The sequence below is a fragment of the Coccinella septempunctata genome, chromosome 3, assembly GCF_907165205.1.
Source record: "Coccinella septempunctata chromosome 3, icCocSept1.1, whole genome shotgun sequence".
NCBI classification, from domain to species: Eukaryota; Metazoa; Arthropoda; class Insecta; order Coleoptera; family Coccinellidae; genus Coccinella; species Coccinella septempunctata.
This window is the reverse complement of record NC_058191.1, coordinates 31,866,454-31,893,384: the sequence shown is the minus strand read 5'-3', so window position 1 is coordinate 31,893,384 and position 26,931 is coordinate 31,866,454. Positions and strand designations below refer to the sequence as shown.

Below are 26,931 nucleotides of genomic sequence, written 5' to 3'. Positions count from 1 at the left end.
GAAACTCTTGCTGAATAATGTAACCCTTATTATAAGTACTAACAAAACAGGATTCAATCTGAAATTTGACGAATAATTGAATATACGGAGTTTGAAATCTTCGAGGAAATGTTTAGATGTTTTTTAGATCATTTAAGAATTCGGATGTTTTTTCGTATTTCGATGTTCGAATTGAAAATTTTGTATCAATTAATCCATAGGAGCTCATTACCGCAGCGTTTTCTATTTATATGTAGAATTTACTTGGTGGAGAGGGTTATCTGAAAAAGTCTATTGATAGACATCTTCAGACATCGATTCAGAAGTGAATTTTGAATCACTTCACTCAAAACTTGTTGAATAATGTAAACCTTATAATTATAAGTAGTTACTTACAAAACAGGATTCAATCTGAAATTTGATGAATAATTAAACATACGGAGTTTGAAATCTTCGAGGAAATGTTTAGATATTTTTTAGATCATTTAAGAATTCGAATGTTTTTTCGTATTTCGATGTTCGAATTGAAAATTCTGTATCAATTAATCCATAGGAGTTCAGCGTTTTTTATTTCTGAAAAATACTCAGGGTATCTTAAGAGTACGGAAATTGAATCCTATTGATTTATAATTTGTATCTCCAGGTTTTGGTTCATCGCTTTCTTTTCTTCAAAAGAATATTTTTTTGCATATTTTCTCAACTTGTAATTGATATTCAATCAAAAAACATTTAGCCATTTGTAATTTATGTTGCTTCCAGAGGCTGTATATGTTCTCTTCGAAAGTGGAACGCCAGCAGACTTAAATGATGCTGTCATAAAACGGGCCATTCAAGACTGGTTACGACTCAATCAACGGTACGAATATGAGAGGAATAAAAACAAATAGACAATAATCTCATCTATTTATATTATATTTTTCCAATTTTATGAATTTGTGTTATGTTTTTGAATTATATTTATTTTTGTTTTTTTTTATTATAAATATATTTATTCATCAGAACCTGTTTTTTCTCTTCTAACTCCCATACGAACTGTCAACCATTCCGTATAAATATGAACTCGCCCATCACTAATCTGTAGATTTTCAAGTGGTCAGATTTTATGGATATGATTCGAATATGTGGATCTTGAATCTACGGAACGTCCATTTTCTTTCACATGGACCCTTCTTCGAAACATATCTTGTGAAATAAATATGTCTAGTTAAGAGGTCATTAATATCACGTTTTTTAAATTATCCTGATATAATTCCAAAGTTGACAACAATTAGAGGACAAAAACTGTATATACAATACAAGGTCATTCTAGAAATATCTAACAAACGTTCATCTTTGATCATCTAAAATAGGAGAATACTAACACCATCTTTTTCAATAAATAATCTTTCCTCTAATAGACATTCGATTTCTTCAACGATAAAGACAATGCTCCAAAGTCTAAAGAAGATCTTTGGTGCTACATGATTTAGATGTCCTGATGGCCATGTTTTTCAGATCATCTATATATTATCAGATTGTTGATCGAAGAAAAATGTCAAAAATCTAATGATATATAAACGATATCGAATGATTTTAATAAAGTACATCCTCAAACGTCTATTATATATCAAACAAAATACCAAATCAGGATAATCTCGAGAATATCAGAAATCGTACTTGTTATAGAGATAATTAGAATTACGTCGAATAGACGTCTAAAGAAGTGATACTTTTCAACGTAAATCTCGCGGACATTTTTCCGTCGAATCTAGGTTAAAGGTTCGATACTTTCTGATGTTTTATAGATCATCTAAAAGTCTATGAGCTATGGTCTATAAAATGTTTTAAAGATGTGTGTGTGTTGTTTGGGGAGTAATTACCGAAGATATGAATTTTGTGAGATTTTCTTTCTGCTCAGTCTGTATAAACCTATTATAGAACAGGGATTCTAACACGAGGAGAAACTCTACACATAAATGTTCTCAGTTTTCAAGGAAAGATACAGGTTGAAATTTTTTCCTCTCTCTATATACTTGATTAGGAGGAATCGAAACAGGATTTTATTTTTAAAAATAACTTTCAAATTGGCAGTCCACAAATTGATTGCCTAAAAGGCTGTCGACAATAAAATGGAAAAAGAGCTCTATGGGCTCAAGAATCATTTTTTTAACCCCAAGATCCCGAAGTTTGTACGGAAACCTTACTTCACAGAAATGTCACCACGAATTGAAAAAATGTCCAGCTTTCAAACGATAAATAATATTTCCATCTAAGTTGCCATGCAGCTACTCTAGCCCCCCAGAAATTAAGACTTTATTTCCAATGAAAAACGACAAAAACGATTTTCTACTTTTTTTATAACGTAGGGAAATATAGCTTTAAATGCAAATGAAAAATGACCTCATGAAAAATCGAATTGTAATAATATATTCAAGTACCTCCTCCATAAATGAAGTCCCGGACAAATTCGAGTTGAAGGGCGGATATCGAAATCCAAGAAGTAACAATAAATATTAAGTTTCCCCTTCATCTTTCGAACATTGAGTTGTGAAGTAAGAGTAGGCTTTGTGTATAAGGTTTCCTTTCAGATGAACGTTGAGGAAACGAAGAAAACGACGTCGGAAAATAATTAAAACCCCAAACCTTATTTATTCATTTTCACATAAACTGTTCAAACGGGAAAACATAATATCCGAATTCAGTTGATTAACGCGGCTGAGCTCGTCTGATAATGAATGTTAAAAGAAGTATCTATTAAAACTTTCGGCACAAAGGGTCGAAGCTTCTATTGTCTGCGTCAATACGATCGGTACACATCATCTCAATTAAAATGTAATAAGAATCTCCTCTAAGATATAAAACTCATTAACACTGCGCGAAAAGGGTTGAAAATATCGAAAATGCCCGAAACTTTCGTTTGACTATAATGGCCTCTCTCATAGTCATTAAAATTTTAGGTTGGGTTGTTGCAGGAGGGGTGAGACTTCGGTCTTTTGATTCGGCGAAGGAGTTATGATTTTCATTGTGGCCCTCATTTATGTTACGCCGCAAAGTGCCCTAATCGATCAATTTACGTTGGATGATGAACAATTTGGAAAGGTAAAACATCTACAACTACGAATATTGTATAGAGGGTGTCCCGGGAGTAACTATAGGTACATACTGTTATCAATGATAGAGTAGGACTAGCTGAGTACGGATTGAACATAAACAATAAATTTCTGGCTTTCCTCAGAAAGCTACAGTCACTCTATACACTGCTAGTCCTACTATATCTCTTATAAAAGATGTAGAGGGTGGGCAAAATTGGTGATACCTGAATTACAACTTTTAACCCAACAAGATGTAGGAAAATGAATGGCACATTACGTATTTTTTTGAGAACCTTACAATGCCCTCAACTGCATTCCACTATCTCAGTGGTTCCCAACTAGTGGTCCGTGGACCACCAGTGGTCCGCAGAAGTCAAAATATGGTCCGCGAACTCAGAACATGGAACTTAATTCGAAGTCCGCGAATGATTAACAGTTTTTTATGTTAGATTTAATCGCTGCTCTCAGACCAAACTGTTTACTAGATGGCGTTAGTGAATAGAATCAGTAGTAGGTACACTCAATACAAACTTGCTGAAAAATTTGAGAACGTCGCAAATATATCCATTTTTGAAGATAACCTTCGAGCTTTTATTTGCAAACTTCAATTGTGATTATACGTAAAAATTTCCAAAAATATGGAATCAATTAAATAATCGTCAAGACCGAGCGGCTGCATCGAGCTCCATAAAATTTTCAGATTTATTACATGTGGTTCCTGCTTACAAAAATAATATAAAAAAGGTCCCTGGCCAAGAGAAGGTTGGGAACCTGCACTACCTTCTTTTGTTTTCGAGTTATAGGTCAAAATTGAAATTTGGGTGATTTCAACTTTGGTCATCATCTCCGTTTCTGTTTGTGCTAAGATTTTGAAATAAAAACATTATGGAGACACTTTTTGATAGCCATCCAGTGGCGTATTATGATTTTTTCAGGTTCATTTGCTGAGCTATATTATAAAGTTGTGTTTTTTCGTGTGAAAACAGTAGTTTAAAATTACCATTTTTTTCCTGTTTCAGAAATATATCATACATCGGCCTCAGTCTTTTTAAGTCATTTTAAAGTATTATTTCTATAACAAAAATAATTTGAATTATTATACAATTATCAAGTACCTATACAATTGTATTATAATGTTGACATTATACAATTTTTTTGTTCTATACAGGGTGGGCTTTTTAAAACGAAAGAGACAAGACAACCACCTTAATTGTTGAAGAAAGTAATTACCAATAGTAATCATTTCGTTGTCTAATGTTGTCAATTAACGGTTGCCATCGTAACCACAAAATGAATTAGTCAAATAATTGATGATTTCACATAGCATCATTAGCGGAATGACTGATACTGTACGAAATTCAAAATTAAATAACTCGAAAACGAATGCATTAAATGAGAAAAAAATTAATACGCTGAATTCAGGATAAAAAGGCCTTTCAAATGAGGTGTCACTCACCCTGTCTTTCCTAATAAAAATTTAGGGGTTGGTGTTCTAACACTAAGGGTTGAAGCGATATATTTGTGAATTTGACTTTAAAAGTTGTCCCCCTCGAAACAAAAATCGACGTGTCCGAGCATTTTTTCGAAATAAATTTATTCCGCCCGTTATCTCACGGTTTCGTTTTAAAAAGCCCGCCCTGTATATGCTCGGATAGGTCGATTAGTATTTCAAATTCGTCTTCTTTATATGTAGACATCATTATACCTACAGCGAAAATTGAGATATGACCAAAACATAAAAATATTCCAGATTTTCTGGTGAAACGTAATATTTACTATTTCTTCGTTATATTTGGGATGTGGTTGAGACAGAATGACCCTATAATATATCGTTTCAAAAAAAAAACGATTAGTAATTACCTATTTGATGAAATTAGGATGAGGCTTTTGAAAGGTTTCACCAAGAATAATGAATGATCTATGATTAAGGTAGATTAAAGAAATTTCTGAAGCTTTTCTTTCTAATTTACCATCTGGCGCGTCAAGGTAATCAAGTAGTGTAGTGAACATTCATTCTGCGATGCTGGTACAGCTTTAAGTATATAAAATAGGATTTTGATAAATGAAAAAAAATTATACCTTTCAAACTTTTATTCAGCTACAAGGCACACACACACATAAATATATACAATAAATACAGTCATACAATGCATCTTAACATATTGTACGTATATATAAATGACTAAAACTGGAGATTAAAGCTATCAAAAAAATAGCTGTGCAGATATAGTTCTTGAATATAACATTTGAACAAGTAGGGGAGGTGAATACATTGCGGAGCATCTTCATGAATTATTGATTGTCGACAAACGTATACTATAATTTTCTTGAAACTAACACGAATAACCAAACATTTTCAATCTTAGTAAAGGGCGAAAAATCCTTCCTCAGTTACTCTATGGGAAGGACCTCACTTATTTCAAATTATAGCTGAAATCGCTCTGCAACAGTACACTGAATACTTATTCTTCTACCTTTCTACAAAATGAGGGAAAAGTGGCGATCAAGATCGATATCAGCGTTAAGATTATGTTCTCTCCAGCGTAATGGCGGAATAAATCAACGGTTTCGATGTTTATATTAATGGATATTTCACGAAATACAGGAGTTAGAATGTTACATAAAAAGACCCGTGATGCAGATATAAATCTTAATCACCTTAACATAATCCCAGCTTCGATATTTACATTTCTTTATATTTATCAATTAATTGATCTACCTAAATATTATACTTCTAACTTCGTACTTTTACAAAATGTGTGATATCTTAATGGTTTTGCATAAACTTCGACTGAAATATGTATTGATCATGAGTAAATCCTGTTTATTTATAAAAATTGTTTACATTATATACATGTCGTTCATCACCTCTCATGAATTCCCCTTCAGTTACTTTAACTTTCATTGAATATGCTTGAATTCACAGATACTGGTGAAATGATTGTTATTTCTTTCTTATACAACAATTTCCTTCAATGTTCCATATGCGAAATTTTCAGTTTGATAAAATTTCTTCAGGGAATGAACCAGAACTGATAATTAAAAAGGTTAAGCGTTCTACAGGGTGTCCCAATAAAAAAGCTTCGCCTTTTTTATTTTCTATGTAGCCCAAATCATATAAAATATTCAAAACGTTGAGGAAGAAACAAAATCCTGGTTCAATTAAAAGGACTGAAGGGTTTTGGAAAAATTATTTTTGGAGTAGGTACTCATAAAGTGTAGCGTACATTAAAGAGTGGTAATTTTTTTTTGGTTGTTGGTTTGTTCAGATATTGTTAGGTTGATTCATGATGTTTATCGCAGTGAAATTTGTATTCCTGTTTTCAAATTTAGAATTCAGTGATGACACTTTGAAATGGATTGAATCTGGTGTTGAAGAAAAATGTTTTATTATTGCGATCAAAATATTGGGTTTTCGAATCTGAATAGTGAAAAACTGCAATGATTGGTAAACATCTCTTTTTCAATGAAAAATACAAATTTTAGATCTGGAATTGCTATCGATTTCAGATTTCAGCATCAATATTTGAAACGGTTTCCTAATAGTGATGGAAAGATATTGACGAAGCAAATATTTTTAATCAATTTTTTAATTTATTTCTCATAATTACTGATTTTTTTTCCAGCGAGAGTATCTGAAAATTTTAGGATTTTAGCATATGAGGTGATGAGTTTTGCCTGATCAACTTCATTGTAACTAATAGCAGCAGCTGTGAGCAAAATTACAAAGAAATTGATAATTTCAAACTCCGTTATCAAAATATGGAACTCATAAGCGGAAAAAGACAAAATAGTTCAAGTTTTTAAAATTTTTGTGTTCATGAATAAAAACAATTTGCACATCTGAAATTTCTGGTGTTCACACCTAATGCTTTTTTTGATTTTCGAAATCAATTACAATTTACAATTTATATTTTACTCGATGTTGGAATATTCACTTTTCTCAAACAGAGTATTTTGAATGTATACAAATACGGTTGGTTGGAACTGCAATTTGGCTGTTCAAAATCAATTTGAGTCACTCACATTTTATGTTGCACTACTCGTAAACAGCACAGAGTTCTTATAGTAGGATGAACGGTCTGTGAGTGGGGATTTCTCTCTATCCATTTGCTGCTGTCGGCTTTTTCTCTCCATTTCAAGTTCTTGAGCCAGAGAATCTGTAACAAAACAGATTGTTAGAGGTAGGGAACTAACAGATAAATATGATATGAACTTGCCTGTAACTTTTTTAGGGAATGAAAAAAAAAAAAGTTGCAGGCAAATTGATATTAAGAGTAAATTTTTTTTTTCTACATACACCAACTTTTGAATCATATATGCAATTCTTTTTCAACACCTACTACAGGATTGTTTTGCTTTCTTCATACGTATCATATCTTTTTCTGATGAAAATAATCCAAAATTATGATCAAACTTGGTCAACGTAGAAAAAATTGACGAAAAATGATGTAAGGTGAGAAATTTCTTGGAAAACACAAAAACTCAAATATCTTGGAAACTGTTGATTTTTGGTTATCTATAAATATCGCTCAAACGTCAGCAACTGAGTGATACTAACACTTCCTCCAAGGTTCACGTCTCATTTGGAAACACCCTGTATAATTAGAACAAAAATATGAAATAATCTTGCCAAATTACGAAAATTGAAAGAAGCATGTTTGTCATCAAAAATAGTAATTAGTTTCCTGGGAAGAATGATAGAAATAAATTCGTGTTTGCAGCTCGGCACATGCACCATTTTGCAACCATAGTGTAATGAAATGAGCACCACTTTTCTGTTTTTTTGTTTTTTTTTTCTGTTCTTGCAGAACAAATTTTTTTTTCTCTCCACGAAATTCAGTACAACAATAAATAAATAACGTCAGACCGTTTGAATTTGATCCAAGGGTTGGGAATTGAGGAATATAATACGAATAATTCTAAGGGAAATTCTTGAAATATGTAGTGGAATGATAATAGTGTGATGATAATATCTCTACTGTATGACTTTTTAGCTCAACTAGTTATTGAATAATGGAATTTCGAGTTTTTCAACATACAAAGTGTAAAAAACTGCCATAGACGAAGAGACGATTCTTGGTGTGATGTGAGACAAGAATATACTGAGTACTTCTTTGACTTGCACATTTATTTGCACATACCTATATTTAAACAGTAGATTGAGGTTGAAAAAAATACTTTTTTCCTTTACATCAGTTTTTCCCATTCGGCCTGAATAAAAACATATAGCCATTTTAGTTTCAAACATTCAAACATGACCCAGTTTTTTTATGAATGATATTTCCTCTGGTAGTTCAAACGTTCCCTTGCCAAGTTGACAAACACAGAACATAGTAAAGACACAAAAATTTCCTTCAAAACAAGAAGTTATGAAGAAACTGAAAGATGTGCGCGAAATTTTATGTACGGAGATGATTCATCACCATATTCCAAAAATCATTCTACTCGATGAAAACTATACATTTGCAGATATTGAAGAAACTTTTCGTTTTAAAACTAAGCAGTCGTGCCTTGAACTTCAGGAAACAACTTTTCACACCTCTTTTAATCTATTTCGACCTTTATAAGTTTTTCCTAATCTGTTTAGCAGAAAAAAATAGATATATGTGATTTATTTGCTGCTCATAGAAGATGATTACTAGTTGTGAAAACATCATGAAAAAATAATAACACAAAATTGAGCAAGGTTTGCACATTGAGCAATTCAAATATTCATATCAAAACCTGTTGAAATCTTATCCAAAAATGAAGTTGGCCAAGTTGGTACTCGCCAAACTTCGATACGTTCCTTTCGAATACAATTTAGCCATCCTCCACCGAAACAAATTCGTGAACAATTTCCCATAAACCTCGCCGGCTTAAGAAACTTACTCCTCAGAATTTTCCGGTGAAGTAATGTTCCCGCAAACGTGGAATGCGATAGAAAGTGTGCCCGAAACAACTGGAGAGATTTACACCCGAACGGAACCGAAGAGATGGTTCAAATGTTTTAATAACCGCTGCAGAATGGAATCCAAACAGTTTAACAAAGACAATCCCCTTTTCCGGTGACTTACTTCGAAAACTTCTTAATTAAAGAGTGGAGTGTATCTTAAGGATTAAGTTTATATTTCGCCAGTCGTACGTTTCTGGATCCGCGGCTGCTTACAGGGTGGATTCGAGGGAATTGGATGAGTCTCGGTATGATGTGAATGGGTATGAGAGGGAGATATTGTATTCACGACAATATTTCTATGTCAAATTACCAAATTAAAGTAATAGCTTGAAGGTTATGGGAAGTCCGGGAGAGTTGAATCACTTTTCACTCTGAAGCCACTTAAGTTGTACCTGTAAATGGTAGCAACTCAATTTTTGCGTGAAGATATCATGCCCAAATAGGTAACGATACAGGGTGGGCTTTTTAAAACGAAACAGACGAGATAACGGGCGGAATAAATTTATTTCGAAAAAATGCTGGGACACGTCGATTTTTGTTTCGAGGGGGACAACTTTTGAAGTCAAATACACAAATATATCGCTTCAACCCTTAGTGTTAAAACACCAACCCCTAAATTTTGAATAGGAAAGATAGGATGAGTGTTACCTCATTTGAAAGGCCTTTTTATCCTGAATTCAGCGTATTAATTTTTTTCTCATTTAATGCATTCGTTTTTGAGATATTCAATTTTGAATTTCGTACAGTACCGGTCATTCCGCTAACCATGCTATGTGAAATCATCAATTATTTGACTTATTCATTCTGTGGTTACGATGGTAACCGTTAATTGTAAACATTAGACAACGAAATAATTATTATTGGTAATTACTTTCTTCAACAATTAAGATGGTTGTCTCGTCTGTTTCTTTTTAAGAAGCCCACCCTGTATATAATAGTGTAGTAGTGATGGTGAGATGAACATTTTGAGTACAGCAATTTATTTTTAGGAACCGAAAACTGGCTCATGTCTTTTTAACCCATGGGAGAGTTGAACAGGTGGCGAGAGAGACTTGACTATGAGTTTGTTTATCAGGAAAAACCTTGAAAGAAAACAATTTCCAATGACCAATGATTGTCTATGTCAAGGTTTTCATCATCAGATGTATCAGCGTATGAAATACATATTTTCTATTTCAGAGTCATTTTTACTTATTTCCGAGATATTTTTCACTCTTTTGAACCTTTGTATGTTTTTTATATTTCTTTCTATTATTCAATTTTATTTTGTGGAAGTCTATTATCTGAGCTCAGTGCGGGAAACTTGGACCACTGATTATGTCTCTCGACCATAGCATGAGTCAAGTCTCCAGCACTGTCTTTTAGTCTATTCAACAGAAATTTTCTTGAAATACTATTATTAAAAAGCTAATCTTTGTTAAAACAATACTAATCAATGAAAGCAATAAAACTAAATAATACCACGCACCTATGAAACTTTTCAGACAGTGTAACAAACAAAAATTATTCAATTTCTTACTCCCGATGGCGGCCAAAATGGAGCCGCCACTAGTTGTGCCTTGTTACGAGTATGTCTATTTACAACACCTGTACAGCGAAATTTGAATTGAAAAATTTGAGGTGGTTCAAGTCTCCTACCTGAGTGAGTCTCCCGGACTTCCCCTATTTATCCTTGATAATATTTCAGACGGAGAATATTTTGTTCGGATGTTTAAATCTACTTTAACAGCAGCGATGGTAATGTCTCTAAAATGGTTACTTAAAGATATTGGCATATAGGACAGCCTGTGGAACACAAATTCTCAACCAGAAAACGTTTCTTTTATATATTTAGCCTTCTTCAAAGTTATTACAGAATGTTTGAAAAACTTTTAGTGGAAACTCACCCTTAGTCAATTGTTTTTGGCCAAAGATAAGAACATAGATAATAGAGAATAGGATAATGATTACCTAATATACACTCATAATGAGTTATACATTACATTATTTTACACATCTAGTAAGACATTCTGTTCAACAAATTTTGAATCCGTTTTCAGGTGCTGAAACCACAAGTTCGACCCTGAGAAATCTTCTAACGACATCTCGGAGCAGTGACAACGGATGGAAGGACGAACAACGAGGCGAGAAATTGCAACAGTAAATATAACATCGTGCTAAATGGCCTTGGGCCAGAATCTCTCTGTCCGGGATAATGGCATTGCCGCAAAACTAAATTAACTTCCTTCGTCTGCGAGTGTTCAACGCCTCTAATCTTCCTTTCTAACAGTTTTGCTATGCCTCCCGTTTGGTTGCCCGCTCAGCATTTCATTCCAATTCTGTCATTTCGAAAAATGTTTGTATGAATAAACGATGAAAATGAAGTGATTATCATCAATCTTTTTGCTTTTTTCGTAAAAATAATCAGGGGTAATACACCCTCTACGAGTGGTAAAGTCTTGTTCACTTTTAGGGAATTACATCCGATTTGAATTTGAAGGACATTTTTCTTCCGCTATACAGAGCTTCTATTGATATGTGCTTTTCAAGGATAATTCATATACGAGGATGTATTGATATCTATCTATACTTCATTCAATTTTATTTTAGCAGTCGGTTGGCCATGGAAATTTGACACATTTCACTCTGTATAGTTCGAAAATGTGGGGTTATGAAGCTTGTCAAAACATTTTTGGGTTTTAAATCAACGCTATGTTGCCCGTTCTACGTAAAAGTTTCTGTTATTACGTATTTTATAACAATGTCGAATCTCGTCGGAAAATATGTGACGAACATAATTGAAGTTTATACAAACTGATTGAAGGCATACCAAATCCAGTTATTTGCATGGAAAATACAAGAGATCAGTATAATATCATAATATACACTAGCTTGAGGAGAGTTAATGTTCGTTATCTTCTTTGGCTTACATCATTTGAAGATTTCAAAAATATTAACCCGAAGATGAAATGCATATGATGCAGTAGTTGGCAATGGGTATCTCCCGAATAATTAACAGATAATTACAAGAATGTTAAATTTTTCAACAAAAATCATCTTGCATCAAGTGAAAGGAATTAAAGGAAGTTTCAAGTTAAGATGCAACTTCACCGTTGAACAAAAATTTCACATGAATAAACAGTAACAGGGCAACTTGCGCGTATTTGTGGCTATTCATCTTAATACATTGATGTAATTATAATAATAAGGTATTTATTAGTACCTTAAGTCAAATGAAAAACAGAAAAATCCATTTTAGGGAACTTATTCTCCGATGACATTTATCGAAAATCCTGTAAACTTTTCGCATTAATTCACTCAAACATAAAATTCCCAAATGCCACCACTTTTTTGGGTCTCCCAATAGAAGGAAATTCTTTGTCATACTCTTCATTCACAATCTTTCTGATTGTGGAAATATTCAGCTGAAATATAAGTCGTTTAGATTCAGTTGAAACATTATATAAATTCTCTCACATTGAATATGTTCGCTATCGTCTGACGTATTGTGGATTTTAGAATATCAGGGTATAACTATTTGAATGAGCGGACCTGAATTCTAAATAGCACTTCCTGAAACCCTGTCTCTTTTTTCAATCACTTTCGGCATTTTCGTAATAAAAATTTATATTAGTTGTGGCAACGGCGTTATGACATTAACGACATTTCATGAGTGCCAACCTAACTTCGTTCTAGTTACAAAAACTTGAGAAAATTATTTCATGGCCAACCGACTGCTAAAATAAATTTAAATGAAGTATACTTCATTCAACTTTATTTTAGCAGTCGGTTGGCCATGGAAATTTGACACATTTCACTCTGTATAGTACGAAAATGTGGGGTTATGAAGCTTGTCAAAACATTTTTGGGTTTTAAATCAACGCTATGTTGCCCGTTCTACGTAAAAGTTTCTGTTATTACGTATTTTATCACAATGTCGAATCTCTTCGGAAAATATCTGACGAACATAATTGAAGTTTATACAAACTGTTTGAAGGCATACCAAATCCAGTTATTTGCATGGAAAATACAAGAGATCAGTATAATATCATTATATGCACTAGCTTGAGGAGAGTTAATGTTCGTTATCTTCTTTGGCTAAAGTTTGAATACGTTACATCAGTTGTAGATTTCAAAAATATTAACCCGAAGATGAAATGCATATGATGCAGTGGTTGGGAATGGGAATCTCCCGAAGGAATTTACAGATAATTACAAGAATGTTAAATTTTTCAATAAAAATCATCTTGCATTTGCATCAATATAAGTAAAAGGAGTTGAAGGAAGTTTCAAGTTAAGATGCAACTTCACCGTTGAACAAAAATTTCACATGAATAAACAGTAACAGGGCAACTTGCGCGTATTTGTGGCTATTCATCTTATTACATTGATGTAATTATAATAATTAGGTATTTATTAGTACCTTAAGACATTTACATTGTATAGGACAAGTCAAATGAAAAACAGAAAAATCCATTTTAGGGAACTCATTCTCCGATGACATTTATCGAAAATCCTGTAGTTAACTTCTCGCATTAATTAATTCAAACATAAAATTCTGAAATGCCACCACTTTTTTGGGTCTCCCAATAGAAGGAAATACTTTGTCATACTCTTCATTCACAATCTTTCTGATTGTGGAAATATTCAGCTGAAATATGAGTCGTTTAGGTTCAGATGAAACATATATAAATTCTCTTACATTGAATATGTTCGCTACCGTCTGACGTATTGTCGATTTTAGAATATCAGGTTATAACTATTTGAATGAGCGGACCTGAATTCTGAATAGCACTTCCTAGAACATTGTATCTTTTTTCAATCACTTTCGGCATTTTCGAATTTTCGTAATAAAAATTGATATTAGTAGTGGCAACGGCGTTATGACATTAACGACATTTCATGAGTGCCAACCTAACTTCGTTCTAGTTACAAAAACTTGAGAAAATTATTTCATGGCCAACCGACTGCTAAAATAAATTTGAATGAAGTATATATAATATCCATTCATAAAAAAAATATTGCATACCAACGAATAACAACTGATCAGAAGTGTCAGTGTGAAGTTTGAGGTCGAAAAAGTAAACCAGAGTTACGCAATAAATTAAAATAAAGAAGACACAGAAGTTTCTGTGTCTATGGCGTTGCTGCAAAATGGATCCCCAAATGTTTGAATGTTGACCAAAAGCGAGCAAGGGTTAGAAAGCATCGCTTTCGATCTGTGCTCGATTTGAAAACGATGCAGACTTCTTAAACCAAATAGTTACTATGGATGAGACTTGGGTACATTTCTTCGATCCAGAAACAAAGCAACAATCTATGGAATGGCGACACTCTGGTTCTCCAAGACCTAAGAAGTTTCGTGTCCAAAAATCTGCTGGAAAAGTTCTTGTTCCAGTTTTTTGGGATTGCCATGGAGTAATCATGATTGATTTTGTGGATCAGGGTAGAACAATAACCGGAGATTACTATTCGAGATTACTGACCACTCTAAGGGAAAAAATTGAAGAGAAAAGACGCAGAAAGCTATCCAAAGATGTTTTGTTTTTGCAGGACAACGCCCCTACACATAAATCTCTTTCTCTCTTTTTGCATGTTGCCATGCAAAAAATTCTAGATTTATGGTTTGAATAACTTGAACACCACCCTTATTCACCAGATTTGGCTCCATCCGATTATCATCTCTTTCCTCAACCGAAAAAAAGTTTCAAAGGTCGGAAATTTTCTTCCAACGAGGAGGTAATAAAAGCTGTGGAGGTCTGGTTGGCAGAGCAAGAAAAAACATTTTTTTTGAAAGGTCTAAAGACGTTTTTGTTTGGTTTTATAGTAGGCTAAGAATTTTTCAATAGATCCTCTTAAAATGTAGGTCATTGGGCCAAGGAAACCATAAAAAGAAAAAAGATGTAGGCTCTCTTCCACCACATCTGAAGAGTCACGTGGTATAATTCACTCGTATGGCAACTCCAACAACTTTTTGTGTCGGAAATGGACTGATCCTTTGATCTGAGCATAATTTGGTCATCGAAGGAGTGTTTTTAAAACTTTTTTTTATTATAAATGTGAAATGTTTTTCCATGTATTTTTTTCTTCAATGGTCAATTGATGTTTTCGAAATTCCTCTTCAATATGGAGTAAATTATCTGACATAGAAATCTCAATTAAAATAATAGATGAACATTAATGGACATGTTTTTTCCAATCCTCCATCAATAATTACCCTATAAAAAAAATACACATTTTTAGTTCATCCCTATAATGAAAAAGTGTGGATAAAAAACCCCGCCAATGACCGAATCATCCTTAGCGACAAATCCATTTCTGACACAAGAAGGTGCCATTCAAAGAAACTCAGTTAACTTTACAACTGAAGGTAATTGAACCATTCACCATACCATACTTTTTCGTTGCAAATTGCCTGTAGAATCACCCTGTGACAGCTACAACTGGCACAGTGGCACACATAGTTGATTTTTTCGAATTCAAACATCTAGAATCCAGATGATCCATTCTTGAATATTATCGTGATTAGAAATCTTGAAACCAGCAATGAAATTCTCCACCTCGTCATAACCTCCCCTAAATGTGCACCGAGTAAGTCGATATTCAGTAACAAGAACAGACCTTTCTATGCATCGAATCCATAGTAATCTATACCGATTACATAGCTAATTTAATTGGAATCCCTCCTTGGGCGAACAATAACAAGACAATGCCATAATGGGTCCCAAGACGGCCGTGCAAGGAGTTAACACACAAGTTGCAGGTATAGTTGTGTAACATGCTAGAAACAGAGTCCGGTCCCAATAGGTGAGCGGACAACAGGAAGCCGGGCACAGTATTAACTAATTACCTATTCATTACGGCTTAAAGTGGCAAGTTGGCTCTGAATTATTCCCGGCTCCCGAGACCGAGTTCCGGAAGTGAGGTAAGACGCAGGACTCAGCCGGAAGCTCTCTAATGGATGCCGAAGTTATCCGGCCTGGAGAACTATGTACACCTTCGGCTTTATTAGAATTGATTGGTTTCTGATATAATCGTCTGCGCTTCCATGAGCATTGGGACTGACCGGAGGGTGGGGGAGCCTTGGAACCCTGGGGAATAACCCAAAGGATAGCCAGACCTGGAAATTTTTGCGGTTCAAAGAGTTGGAAGAAATCATCTGCCTCCTTGAAGCAGTTCAATTCTCGCTCAGGAAAGATATAGAAGTTTACGAATCCAAGAAAACGCAAGTTGATTTTCGAAATTATGAGAAGAATTGTCACTCAGAACAGTCTCTCTGACTGTAAGGGAATAAACTTGTCCTACCAAATCAAGCATCAACTTCGGCGTCTATAATTTCGTGAGATGCATTGTTTTAAGTTCAAATCCTGGAATGCGCTGAATCATTATGAATGAAGATCTTCATCATCCATTCTTGATTTTCCATCTTCCTTTATTCCTTAAAACAACAAGTTTCAATATAATGGTCGTGAAACCAACATTTGGCGAAGAGTAAAATAACAAACATCAATTCGCTTACAGAATTTTCTTCAGCTCAATGTGTTGAAGTTTTCTGCTAGGATGATAGCATAATGATACACACGAGTTGATTGATAAATACTTTTTTCTGAAAAGATTCAAATAGATATAACATAAAATAAGATCACACAGGAGGAGGAGGTTTTGAAGAGACCACGTGGAAAGAATTTTGAAAGAAAGACTGGCCAACTGGGAAGACAGAAACCCAATACCCACAGACCATTGGGAAGGCTCCAAAGCGTTTGACAGAGAACTGGTGCTCTATTTAACAGCAGATAGACTAATGACAGGCAGAAAACAGAAGACACAAGATACAGTCCTATCGAAAAGAGGAAGAAGAAGAAAATGTTTAGGTGAAATGTTCTATTTCAAAGATAAGATATTCCATCGCTGACGAAACATTCTCAACTGGTCAAATAATCTTCTTTGCTGAGCTTGTAGTTATGTACCCTCAAAAGATTTCCATTTTTCGTAAATAAGGCTTGTATCTCTAACCACAATTATCATATCCCATCTAGGCACGAGCAAACATATCCAGTTTCATAAAAGCTAAAAGGTTTTGGAAATAGTTTTGAAAGACAACATCTGAAATGTTGGGATCATCAGCATAAGACGCACTCTCTGAAGATACCCACATGGTAGATAGCTAATATAATCTAGGAAGAGTAGGGGACCCAATACTGAACCAAAGAGTAACCACTCTTTGACTGAACCTTGTGGGACTCTGCCGCAAACTGACTTCGATGTGCGATCTGAACCAACTCTGACGGAGAAAGCACGGCCTGAGACCTGCATTGATACACCTCATAAGGAAAGAATTTTCAAAAAGACAAAACTATCTAATGAATATTTGAACGTCACAGATTAAGCTAGTTATTCTGAAAGTAATTTTGTTTTTCTGGGGGTGGCACATCTCATTATGAAAACTTAAAATGGCTCTATCTTTTTAGCAAGGCTGACTCGGAAAAATGGTGTAAAAAAAGTGTTGACCTCAATAATCTACTGTTGAAATATTTGAACGAGTCAAAGACTCATCCTGAATAAAATACAATGAATGAGTTGCCCATTTAACTTTTCATTTCTCGTCGTAAATAATATTTTCACCGAACATTCAAACATTCTTCTTCTTTGCAAAGTTATCAAACATAGAAAACTATAATGACAATGACAAAAAAAATTAGCTATATATAATATTCGTACAGATAGTAGTTTTGTATGTTTGTTTCTATTTTTCAATAAATTTCATTGAGTTACACAAGTTTTTGTCATATTTACATATATTCTTCAATATATAAGTGTACCTAATAGTCATCAGAGATTATAAATCTGTTTGGTTTATGAACCTTATGAAAAATATTTCAGTAATCATTTTGCTTGATAAGTGAGCCATGAAAACCTCACTGAATGAAACTGATTAGCCTCCTCAAAGACGATGAACTGTGAAGAAAAAAAACACATTTCTGTTAACGTACAATTTCAGTAATCGTAAGTGATAATTTCCCGAACACACCTCCAGCTATAATAATAGCTTCTGGAACGCTCCACTTGACACCAGGTAACCGTGCCACTCTACTGCAATCGACTCCATGTCAATCGACCCTTGACGAATGTGTGATTAATTTTCTGTGAAACTATTCCGATTGTTGAAGAGCGATAAATAAATTGAATCCGCTCGCCGCTTCTATGGTCCAAAAGCCATCTTTGATTCCATCTCGGCTACTGAATATTGCATTTCTTTGTGCTTAACAGGCGTTTAATTTCTAATTAAATTCGATAATGAAGAAGTCGATCGGTGGTATTCAGTTGGTGATATTACAATTTCTTCCTTGTGGTTGTGATGGAATGAAGATCCGTGAAATAATGTGGTAGGTGAAGAAGAAGTGGTGATCAATTGTGGGGAGATTTGAATTGCTGCTGCTGGGAGGTTCGATTATTCTACAGTTCTTCCAATGGAGGGAAATGATCGAATTCTCTTCTAAAAACGTTCAATGTACCAACTATATTTGTCCAACATACAGGTTCCATACCTTCGTTTCTGTCGAAGCTATCGACATGATTTTGTTTTAATGGGTCTGAAGATATCAGAAAGAAGAGAAATCACAGAAGTAGGCCTCCAATTCAGGAGATATTGAAATATGAACGGAAGTGATATTCAGTCATAAGACCAACACAAGAATTCCAGCAGGATAGAAATGAACTGATCAAGACACTTATGACCGTTTGCAGCGTATCTTATTTCATATTTTTTATTTCATATCACTTATTATATATCAGAGTTTCAGTAAACAATTATTGAATTCTTAAACCCCGTTTAATCATAGAATTTCTGTGAACTAAACGTGGTTTGAGAATTTGAACATCGTTTACTGTAACGGTAAAAACAGCCATATAGGCAGAAGCTCCAAAGAACAAACAGATTAGGTTTAGTGGCATCAGAACTCAGGAGAAGTAAGTAGACCCACACTGTTCCTCAGTGGTTTTTCAACAGCCTGTATCTTTTACACCTAGCCGATTCGGAAAAAATAGTGAAGAAGTTTTTTGACCTCAAGAATTTAATGTTAAAATATTTGTATGAGTCAATGACCCGCTCTGTTTATGGTGGAAAGTCTCATGTATTTGTAGTTTTTTGTTATCTTTCTTCTGTTCTTAATTGATAGATCTGGTACAGTGGAACCATTGCCATTTTCTTTAGAAGATTAAGATCTTCAACTCGCATTTTTGAAAATCTGATCATGTATTGAGTTTATTTTTGTTGTCAGTTGATTAAACTTGATAAAAGTTTGCTTCGTTATTTATTTTGATAAGGTTCAGCAGCGTTTTTGTCGGTATTGGTTAGAGTTACCAAAAAATATTAGGAGTTCAAAATGGTTACAAACGAAACAAGGATTCATTTGAGGTTTTGGAATCTACCAGTAGCTCACGTTGAAAAAATCATAATCCGAATCTTATTTCGAAGGTTAAAATGGTATATTCTGTGCTTGGAAAAACTTCAGCGTTTTTCATGTTTTTATCTAGGCCAAATCTGAAAAATTGTAGAGGAAAATATTTCCCCTTGGACCTCAAGAATCTACTGCCAAAATATATGTACGAGTCAAAGAGTCACCCTGTTTAAGTATCGGAAATATAACTTTCCAAACGTTGTCCAAGTGGAAGTTTCATTCTTGCAACCAAAACATTTTCATCTCCATCCCTACTTCCCTACTTTACTTGTAATAATCATTCTTATTATGTAAAAGAAAATAATTCAAATATTGTAAAAAGAAGAAATAGATCATGTATAAAACCATACTATGAAGAAATGATTATTCTACTCAGATGATGAAAGTGTAACTGACGAAAATGTACCTGACCGAAATTTGAATGACAATAATTCATCTAGTGAATCAGACACGTATAAAACAAGGTTTGGAAGAACGATTGTTAAACCTAAGAGACTTGGATATACTATCTGACTGTAACTTAATTATATTGGCTAGTATTATTATTCTTATTTTATTGAACAGGGGAGATGTCATATGTGTATTTCTGTAGTTGTGTTTGTCTTGTTGCGCATACTCCAATAAGAGATGTAAAATTGTCGTTGTGAATAAAGTCAGTTAAGATAGAGATGTTGAGTAATTTAGATGACCCTCGAATAATTGATAATCGAAGTATTTCAAGAATAGCACATTGTCTAACTTAGATTTGTGTTCAAGTGCTTTTTACACAAGCTATATCTCTTTCCAATAATATTTACAGGAGTAAAGATAAATTAATCGCATCTATTGAATTTTCCCTCAATTCTTTTTAAATACGAAAACTCTGGTGTCAAGTAGCCAATTTTGCGGTTGACGTAGGAGTATTCGATCGAAACAATAATGTAACACCTCACATAACCACCCAATTAATATCAAGTAGAGCGATCTCATTAGCAATTTCATAGTGCATCTTATAATGTTTGGCCAGGTCGTATTTCAATATACGCATACGTTGCAGGAGAAGACAGGAGCTCATTAAATTCAACGTAGCGAAGGCGTACGAGCTGGCGATTCACCATAAACATATTATGTACACAGGAAAACTCGGGGGAAATTATTCTGCAGTACACTAAGTTTCCACGAACGACATCCCGAGTATACCGGGGATATTTCTCGGCAAGTAGGAGATCGAGATTCAGCGCCGTTCAAAATTCATAGGACACACACACGCTATAAGACGTTCTGTAATATTCAGGAAAGATAACGGACTTCAATATGGACACGGAATCGACCTAAACATACAAATCCCTGACGCTTTCTCGTGTGCGTGAAATGAAGTGGGGCATAGGGCTGTTAAGTTCCGAATTTAGTAGTGTTGAGGATCCGAGAGCAACGTCTTTGGGCTATAGTTATTTGTGTATCAAGAGGGTATAAGATGTACTCTGCACCTAAAGAGATTAGTGGGAATTCACGAAGACCTTAGGACATTCATACTCACGACAAAGGATCTAGTTGATAGTTAGTCCAATTAGGAAAATCATATTTTTCTTACATTTGAGGGGTGTTTTTTTTTATCCAAAAATATTGTGGGTCTCTTATATAAAATTTTCTTAGCAGCCTCTGCTTAGAAACAGACCCCTTAAGATGGCATTGACATTGGGAGCAAGAAGGCAAACAAAAAATTGGTGGTGTTCCCCTATAATTTCAAGTCACTACACAAATGGGAGATCTGTAAATAATAAACTAGTTTTGTAGTTTTTTTGGTGAAGTTTCTCTGGTAAAGTTTGGTGTACACCAATATCAAATGAGGACAAGATTGAGGACTAGACGAATTATGGAGAAGAGGAAAATCAGGCCGAACTCTCAAAATATATAGGGTGTATTTGAAGGTGAGGATATTTTTCCAACAGAAGGTAGAACTGGTCAAAATGAAGCGTTTCAGCAAAAATCACCTATACAAAACTTTCAAAATGACAAAGTTGAAAAAAAAATTGAAAATGATTACTGAAATAGATCCCAATACGACCCTAGACGGTTTGTTAGCTGAATTATCGCAAAGCAGTGGAAACAGAAACATTTCTCCTTATTCGACCATGTGGTTTCGTTTAGGATATTGGCTCGTTCGATATTTACGTGGTAATGAAAATGGAAACTTAGATTTGCCGAACTGTTCCCATTATTTTTACACGATTTTATGAAATGGATCATTTCGATACCAACTGACAGAAGAGACTTAGGGCACAAGTGTAAAAAATTAGAGTAACAATTCAAAATCTCACCAATAAAATTCGTCTAAACTATTCATTTTTTCACAATGGGCAGCACAATCCTTTTATTCAAACATTCCAACAATAGACTTAAAAATGGGATGAAATGGGGAAAGATCATACCATTTCTTCAACATAAACAACATTTTCAATTTTTTTTTCACCCTAAATTGCACGATACAACAATTATGCTTCTCTCAAAAGTGACCTGATGCATCTAATCCGATGAACTTGGTACTGAACCATTCATTGTCCAGCCATATGATTGTTTTGTTTCGTTTGTGCGACTCCGGGGTCACCTTCCACACTTCCGTATATGAAATTCAATAAAATATTGTCGAAATTCTAAGGGTCAGAAATCTTGAATATTTTATAAAAACAATTTATGGTTAAACGACTTATTTTGATGAGGCTACCTTCTGTCAAAAAAAGCCTCACCTTTGAGAACACCCTGAATAAGAGCACAAGAGTAAACAAAAGTTAAAGAAATTGTGCTTTCATGTCAGTTCGATCGACTTTTTTGAACTAAATGAATATTGGGCAATTAAGCAGTAATTGAATAAGTTTGGCAGCTGAGAATTGACAGTTTTTTATAGAAAAAATAATATTCGTCAGGAAGTAATAGTCCATGTGTAAAATAGAAGAATCAACTCTAAACTTCTCTAAGTAGATGGGTTGATTCACATGAAAGATTTGCAAAATTTTTTAAATGTATGGGTGACAATATGCGACTCCCTGGTATAGCTTTCGGAACATTGGCTCGAATATCAAGACAAATGATCAATTGTATTATGTAGATGTTTTTCAGTAATAATCATATTCATTTCAAACTGTTTAACGTCTTGAAATTCTCCTAGTCCTTCATGTTTGAATTCTCAACGAATAATCAGAAAGCATTACATTCGCCAATCTTCCAAACCGGATGAACACATCTCATTTCTATTGTCTCACGAGGCTTGACAAGCTGTTCGAAAGCCATTTCGGGAACGCGGTCTTAAATGAGAAGGTATACAGAGGGGTGACGAGATTTAATAACTGTTTTCCATTTATTCGGTTAGCTAGAACGACTTCACTTTGTAGTCATAGAATTTCATCTTTGATTTCACACCGAGCGACAATAATATCTGAATTTAAATCGATTTGCCTGCAGCTATCTGAACAGGGGGATTCGCACATCGTATTCTCCAAATTCGATTTCGACCGTATCTCATTATTACGATGAAGTGTGCCTTTTCATGGTCGAATGGAGATGTTGACTTTGAAGGAGAACCAATCTTCTGCTTCGTTATCATTCCGATCTTCGAAACTATTTTTGGCATAGTCACAAGCGATTTGCTCCATCAGCAGAAAAATATTTTTCAAGAAACTCATGATGATTGCAGGTCATGACAAATGATATGCTCAGATGTTATATCTATCGATATGTCTACATGGAAGAAAACCAAAGTCCCCCTCCCTCTATTTTTGATAAACTTTCACTCGAAAATCTAATCACCAGGATAATTGGAATTTGGGGATATCGAATAGATCACTCAGAATGAAAAATACAGCAACTTATTCAGCAGATGGACTAATTCTCCTTTTACATATAGAGAAGAAAATCATGATAACTTCTCTTTGACTTATCTACTTGTATTACAGATTTTAAGGACTATCAGTTTCGGACAAACTACAATAGAATTTTCACACTCACCCGAGTAGCTCTGCCAGAAAGCTGCACCATTATTTATGAGATCGATTCCAGAGTAGCACCAGGGCTTGGTGTCGATGGACTGTGTTGGAGGTGGAGGTTCCCTGATGGGTTGAGGATATGAAATTGGAGGAGTGTCGATGGGTTCCTGCTTCATTCTTTCTTGTGGAATCTGCTCCCTTTCTGGAACGTTCGGAGTTGACCTCTGATTCTGGGAGGAAGATGACGATGTGGCCTTCTGATTGGTGGATTTGTTGTCTTGATTGTGGTAGTGATCTGTGGATGAATGGAAATAGTGAAATCACCAGTCAACCTCGAGACGTTGAAGCAGGTAGATGTGTTGAATGATACCAGTGCGATACGTCATCTCTCGTGTTGTAAAAGAGAAAGTCGAAGTGAAAGTGTACACTAGCGATGCAGTGCGATACGTCATCTCTCGTGTTGTAAAAGAGAAAGTCGAAGTGAAAGTTGACACTAGCGAAACTACGGAATTTTTGATTCCGTCTACGAAACTTCCGAAGTTTTTTTGTAAGTTCTATAAGTGTATGCGTTATAGAGCGGAAATTCGTTCAAATTCAGTGTGTTCAGTGTAGAGTCCAGATCACCTCCAAGATCGCTGGTTCCACGGATATCACTGGTGAGTCGATTTATTTTTCTCATAGTATAGAAAATATATAACTTAGCCATTTTTCTTTTGTCTTGAAAAATTTTATTTCCAATTTCTTTGAGTAGCAAAGTAATTATTAATTAGATTCTAAAATGTCTGACCATTCGGACTGCGATTCCGTAATGGAAGAAGACGCGCCAGAAATCGCTAATGTCGTGTCCGAACACGATATTTTGAGAGAGGAGAACGCAAGTTTGAAAGCGAGGGTGAATGAGTTAGATAGATGCGTATCTAGCTTAGTTGCTGAGATTAAAAATCTCAGGGAGAGGCTCGAGTTGCAGGAGGGAAATAAGGAAAGTTACTCCAAAGCACTCAAGAAGAACATTATTTTGAAAAATGTCCAAGAAGTGAACTTACCGGTTCCAAAACAGAAGATGGAGGTGGTCAAAACCCCTCAAACCAAAATTTCCCCACCCGCCAAAAGAGTGAGAAAGGATAGCTCCTCGTCAAATGAAGATACAAACAAGAAAAGAGTCTTGGAAACCCCAGACCAAGAGAAAACCACTCCAGTGGAGAGAAAAGAAAAAATCCCCCCTGTCACCCTGAGAGGTACGTCCGAATGGACTTCAATTTCGAACGCGTTAATGCGAAACGGTATTAAATACCAAAGAGCGACGACAGTAAAGGACGGTATAAGAATCGTCCCACAAAGCGCCGATGATCATAGAAGGATGACGGACTTCCTTCATAAAATAAATAGGGAGTTTTACACTCTTCAACGGGAGGAAGAAAAGAAAATATACGCGGTAGTGAGATACCTACCGCTGGATGCAGATATCCCGACGATCCTTGACGACCTCAAGGATCAAGGGATCGTCGATGCTGAGGTCATAAGGATGACCTCAAATAAAACAAAACAGCCGATGCCCTTATTGCTGGTTAAAACCCAGAATAAGGGTATCTTCGAGGTGAAAAGGCTCTACAACATGAACTGTGTTGTTGAACCTAAGAGAAGGACGATTGGGCCTGGACAATGTTACCGCTGTCAGCGATATGGACATGCCCAAAGTAAGTGCACTTTTCCATGGAGGTGCGTGAAATGCTCCGGTAATCACAGCTCCAAGGAGTGTACGCTTACCAGGGAGAACGAGGAGCGAAATGCCTCTTGTGTTCTCTGTGGAGAGCAAGGACATCCAGCTAGCTACAAGGGATGTAGCGAATGGAAATTGGTCACTAAAAAGACCAAGAGATCGCCAAGATCGAACCAGACCAGCTCGAGGCCAACACAAAATACACCGAGGCCATCCCAAAACTCTTCGGAAGTGAAGAAACCCCAGGAAACTGCAACCAAAGTGGTCAAAGAGACGAAGAAACCAGAGAAAAAGACGGAAAAGGCAAAAACCGTCAAAAAAGCCGAAACCAGAAAAGGAATTTCTGGAATCACTGAGGAACTGGATAAGTTCACGAAAAACCTCCTCAGCACGATGATGCAGAATCTGGAGAAAGAGATTGAGAAGAAGATGCAGCAAATTATTAAGAATATTTAATGGCTGACACGACGATAAAGAACAATCTCATAATCGTCTCTTGGAACGTCGAAGGATTGAGAGCCCGCAGATCAGAATTCGAAGAACTGATTGAAGAGAAGAGACCGGATGTCATAGCTCTCCAAGAAACGAGACTTAACCCCAACGTTCGGATAGCATTTCCCAATTACGATATTTACAGAAATGATAGACCTAACAGCACAGGTGGCGTTGCTATACTGGCTAGAAGGAATATGGATCACCATTTCGACCAAATATTCAATGGACAAGAAGTAGAAGCAATATCGATTATTGTGAATACTAATCGAGGGCAAGTGAAGATTATTTCAACTTATAAATCACCGGATAAGGACATGCTGGAAGAGGATCTAAAAATGCTACTAGAAGGAAGACACCCGAAAATCATAATTGGTGATCTTAACTGCAAATCGCAGGAATGGAACAGTAGGGTGGAAAATACAAACGGGAGAAGACTGAAGATTTATGCTGAAAAACTTAATGCAGTTGTGATAGGACCTGATATACCGACCTACATACCAAGAGTAAATGGACTACCCGATGTACTGGACATTGTCGTAATGAAAGACATCACTGAAGAAATCAGCATTGATACAATAGAAGACGGAACTTCAGACCACAATCCCATAGAATTCATAGTGGGACATGGCCCAAGAAACGAAGAAGAGACACAAACCAAGGATCGCACAGACTGGGAGAAATATAAGAATTTACTGCAGGAGAAAATCAGGGAAATTCCCCAAATAAACACCCAGGATGAATTAGATGAAGCAGTTGAAAAATTGGAAAATCATATAAAAGAAGCCTATGAAGAAAGCACCAAGAGAATAAGGAAACCAATTCCGAAACATTCACACGGAGATACGCCAAGGGATATAAAGGAACTTATAAAAAAGAACAGAAGACTCAGGAAAATCTACAGAACAACAAAAAGAGAAGAAGACAAGAAGAAACTGAATAAGCATAGTCAAATATTGAAAAATGCTTTAACAGAACTGCGTAATAACAGATGGAACCAGAGATTAAGGGAACTGAATACAATAGATCACTCGGCTTGGAAAATGCAAAAACGCTTACGACGAGAACGGACAGTTATACCTCCACTGCATGGAGCAAACGGAATGGTATATACGAGACTTGAAAAAGCCGAAGCACTTGCCGACTCAATTGAGAGAGAAGCCAGAATAAATTACAGAAATGATGATGACAATGAAGATCTAGAAGAAGAAGTGGAGGCAAACGAAGAACTGATGATGGAATCACCGGAAACCGAAATCATTCCAAAACCGGCTTCACCAACAGAAATCAAAGAGATCATAATGAAACTGAAAAACCGGAAAGCACCGGGAGAAGATAGGAT

At 35.3% G+C, this 26,931-nt stretch overlaps 1 protein-coding gene across 3 annotated transcripts in view; it reads right to left on the bottom strand.

Annotated features, from left to right (window-relative positions):
* Window positions 1–5,137: 5,137 nt before the first annotated feature.
* Window positions 5,138–26,931, bottom strand: part of LOC123309195 (dachshund homolog 2) — a 262,136-nt gene continuing 240,342 nt past the window's right edge. For all 3 annotated transcript variants that reach the window (XM_044892170.1, XM_044892172.1, XM_044892171.1), the window contains exons 10-11: window positions 23,403–23,675; window positions 5,138–7,210 (exon numbers count right to left, since the gene is read on the bottom strand). In XM_044892170.1, the coding sequence (XP_044748105.1) occupies window positions 7,080–7,210; window positions 23,403–23,675 (404 nt within the window). In that variant the 3' untranslated portion in view covers window positions 5,138–7,079. The remainder of the gene's footprint in view (window positions 7,211–23,402; window positions 23,676–26,931) is intronic.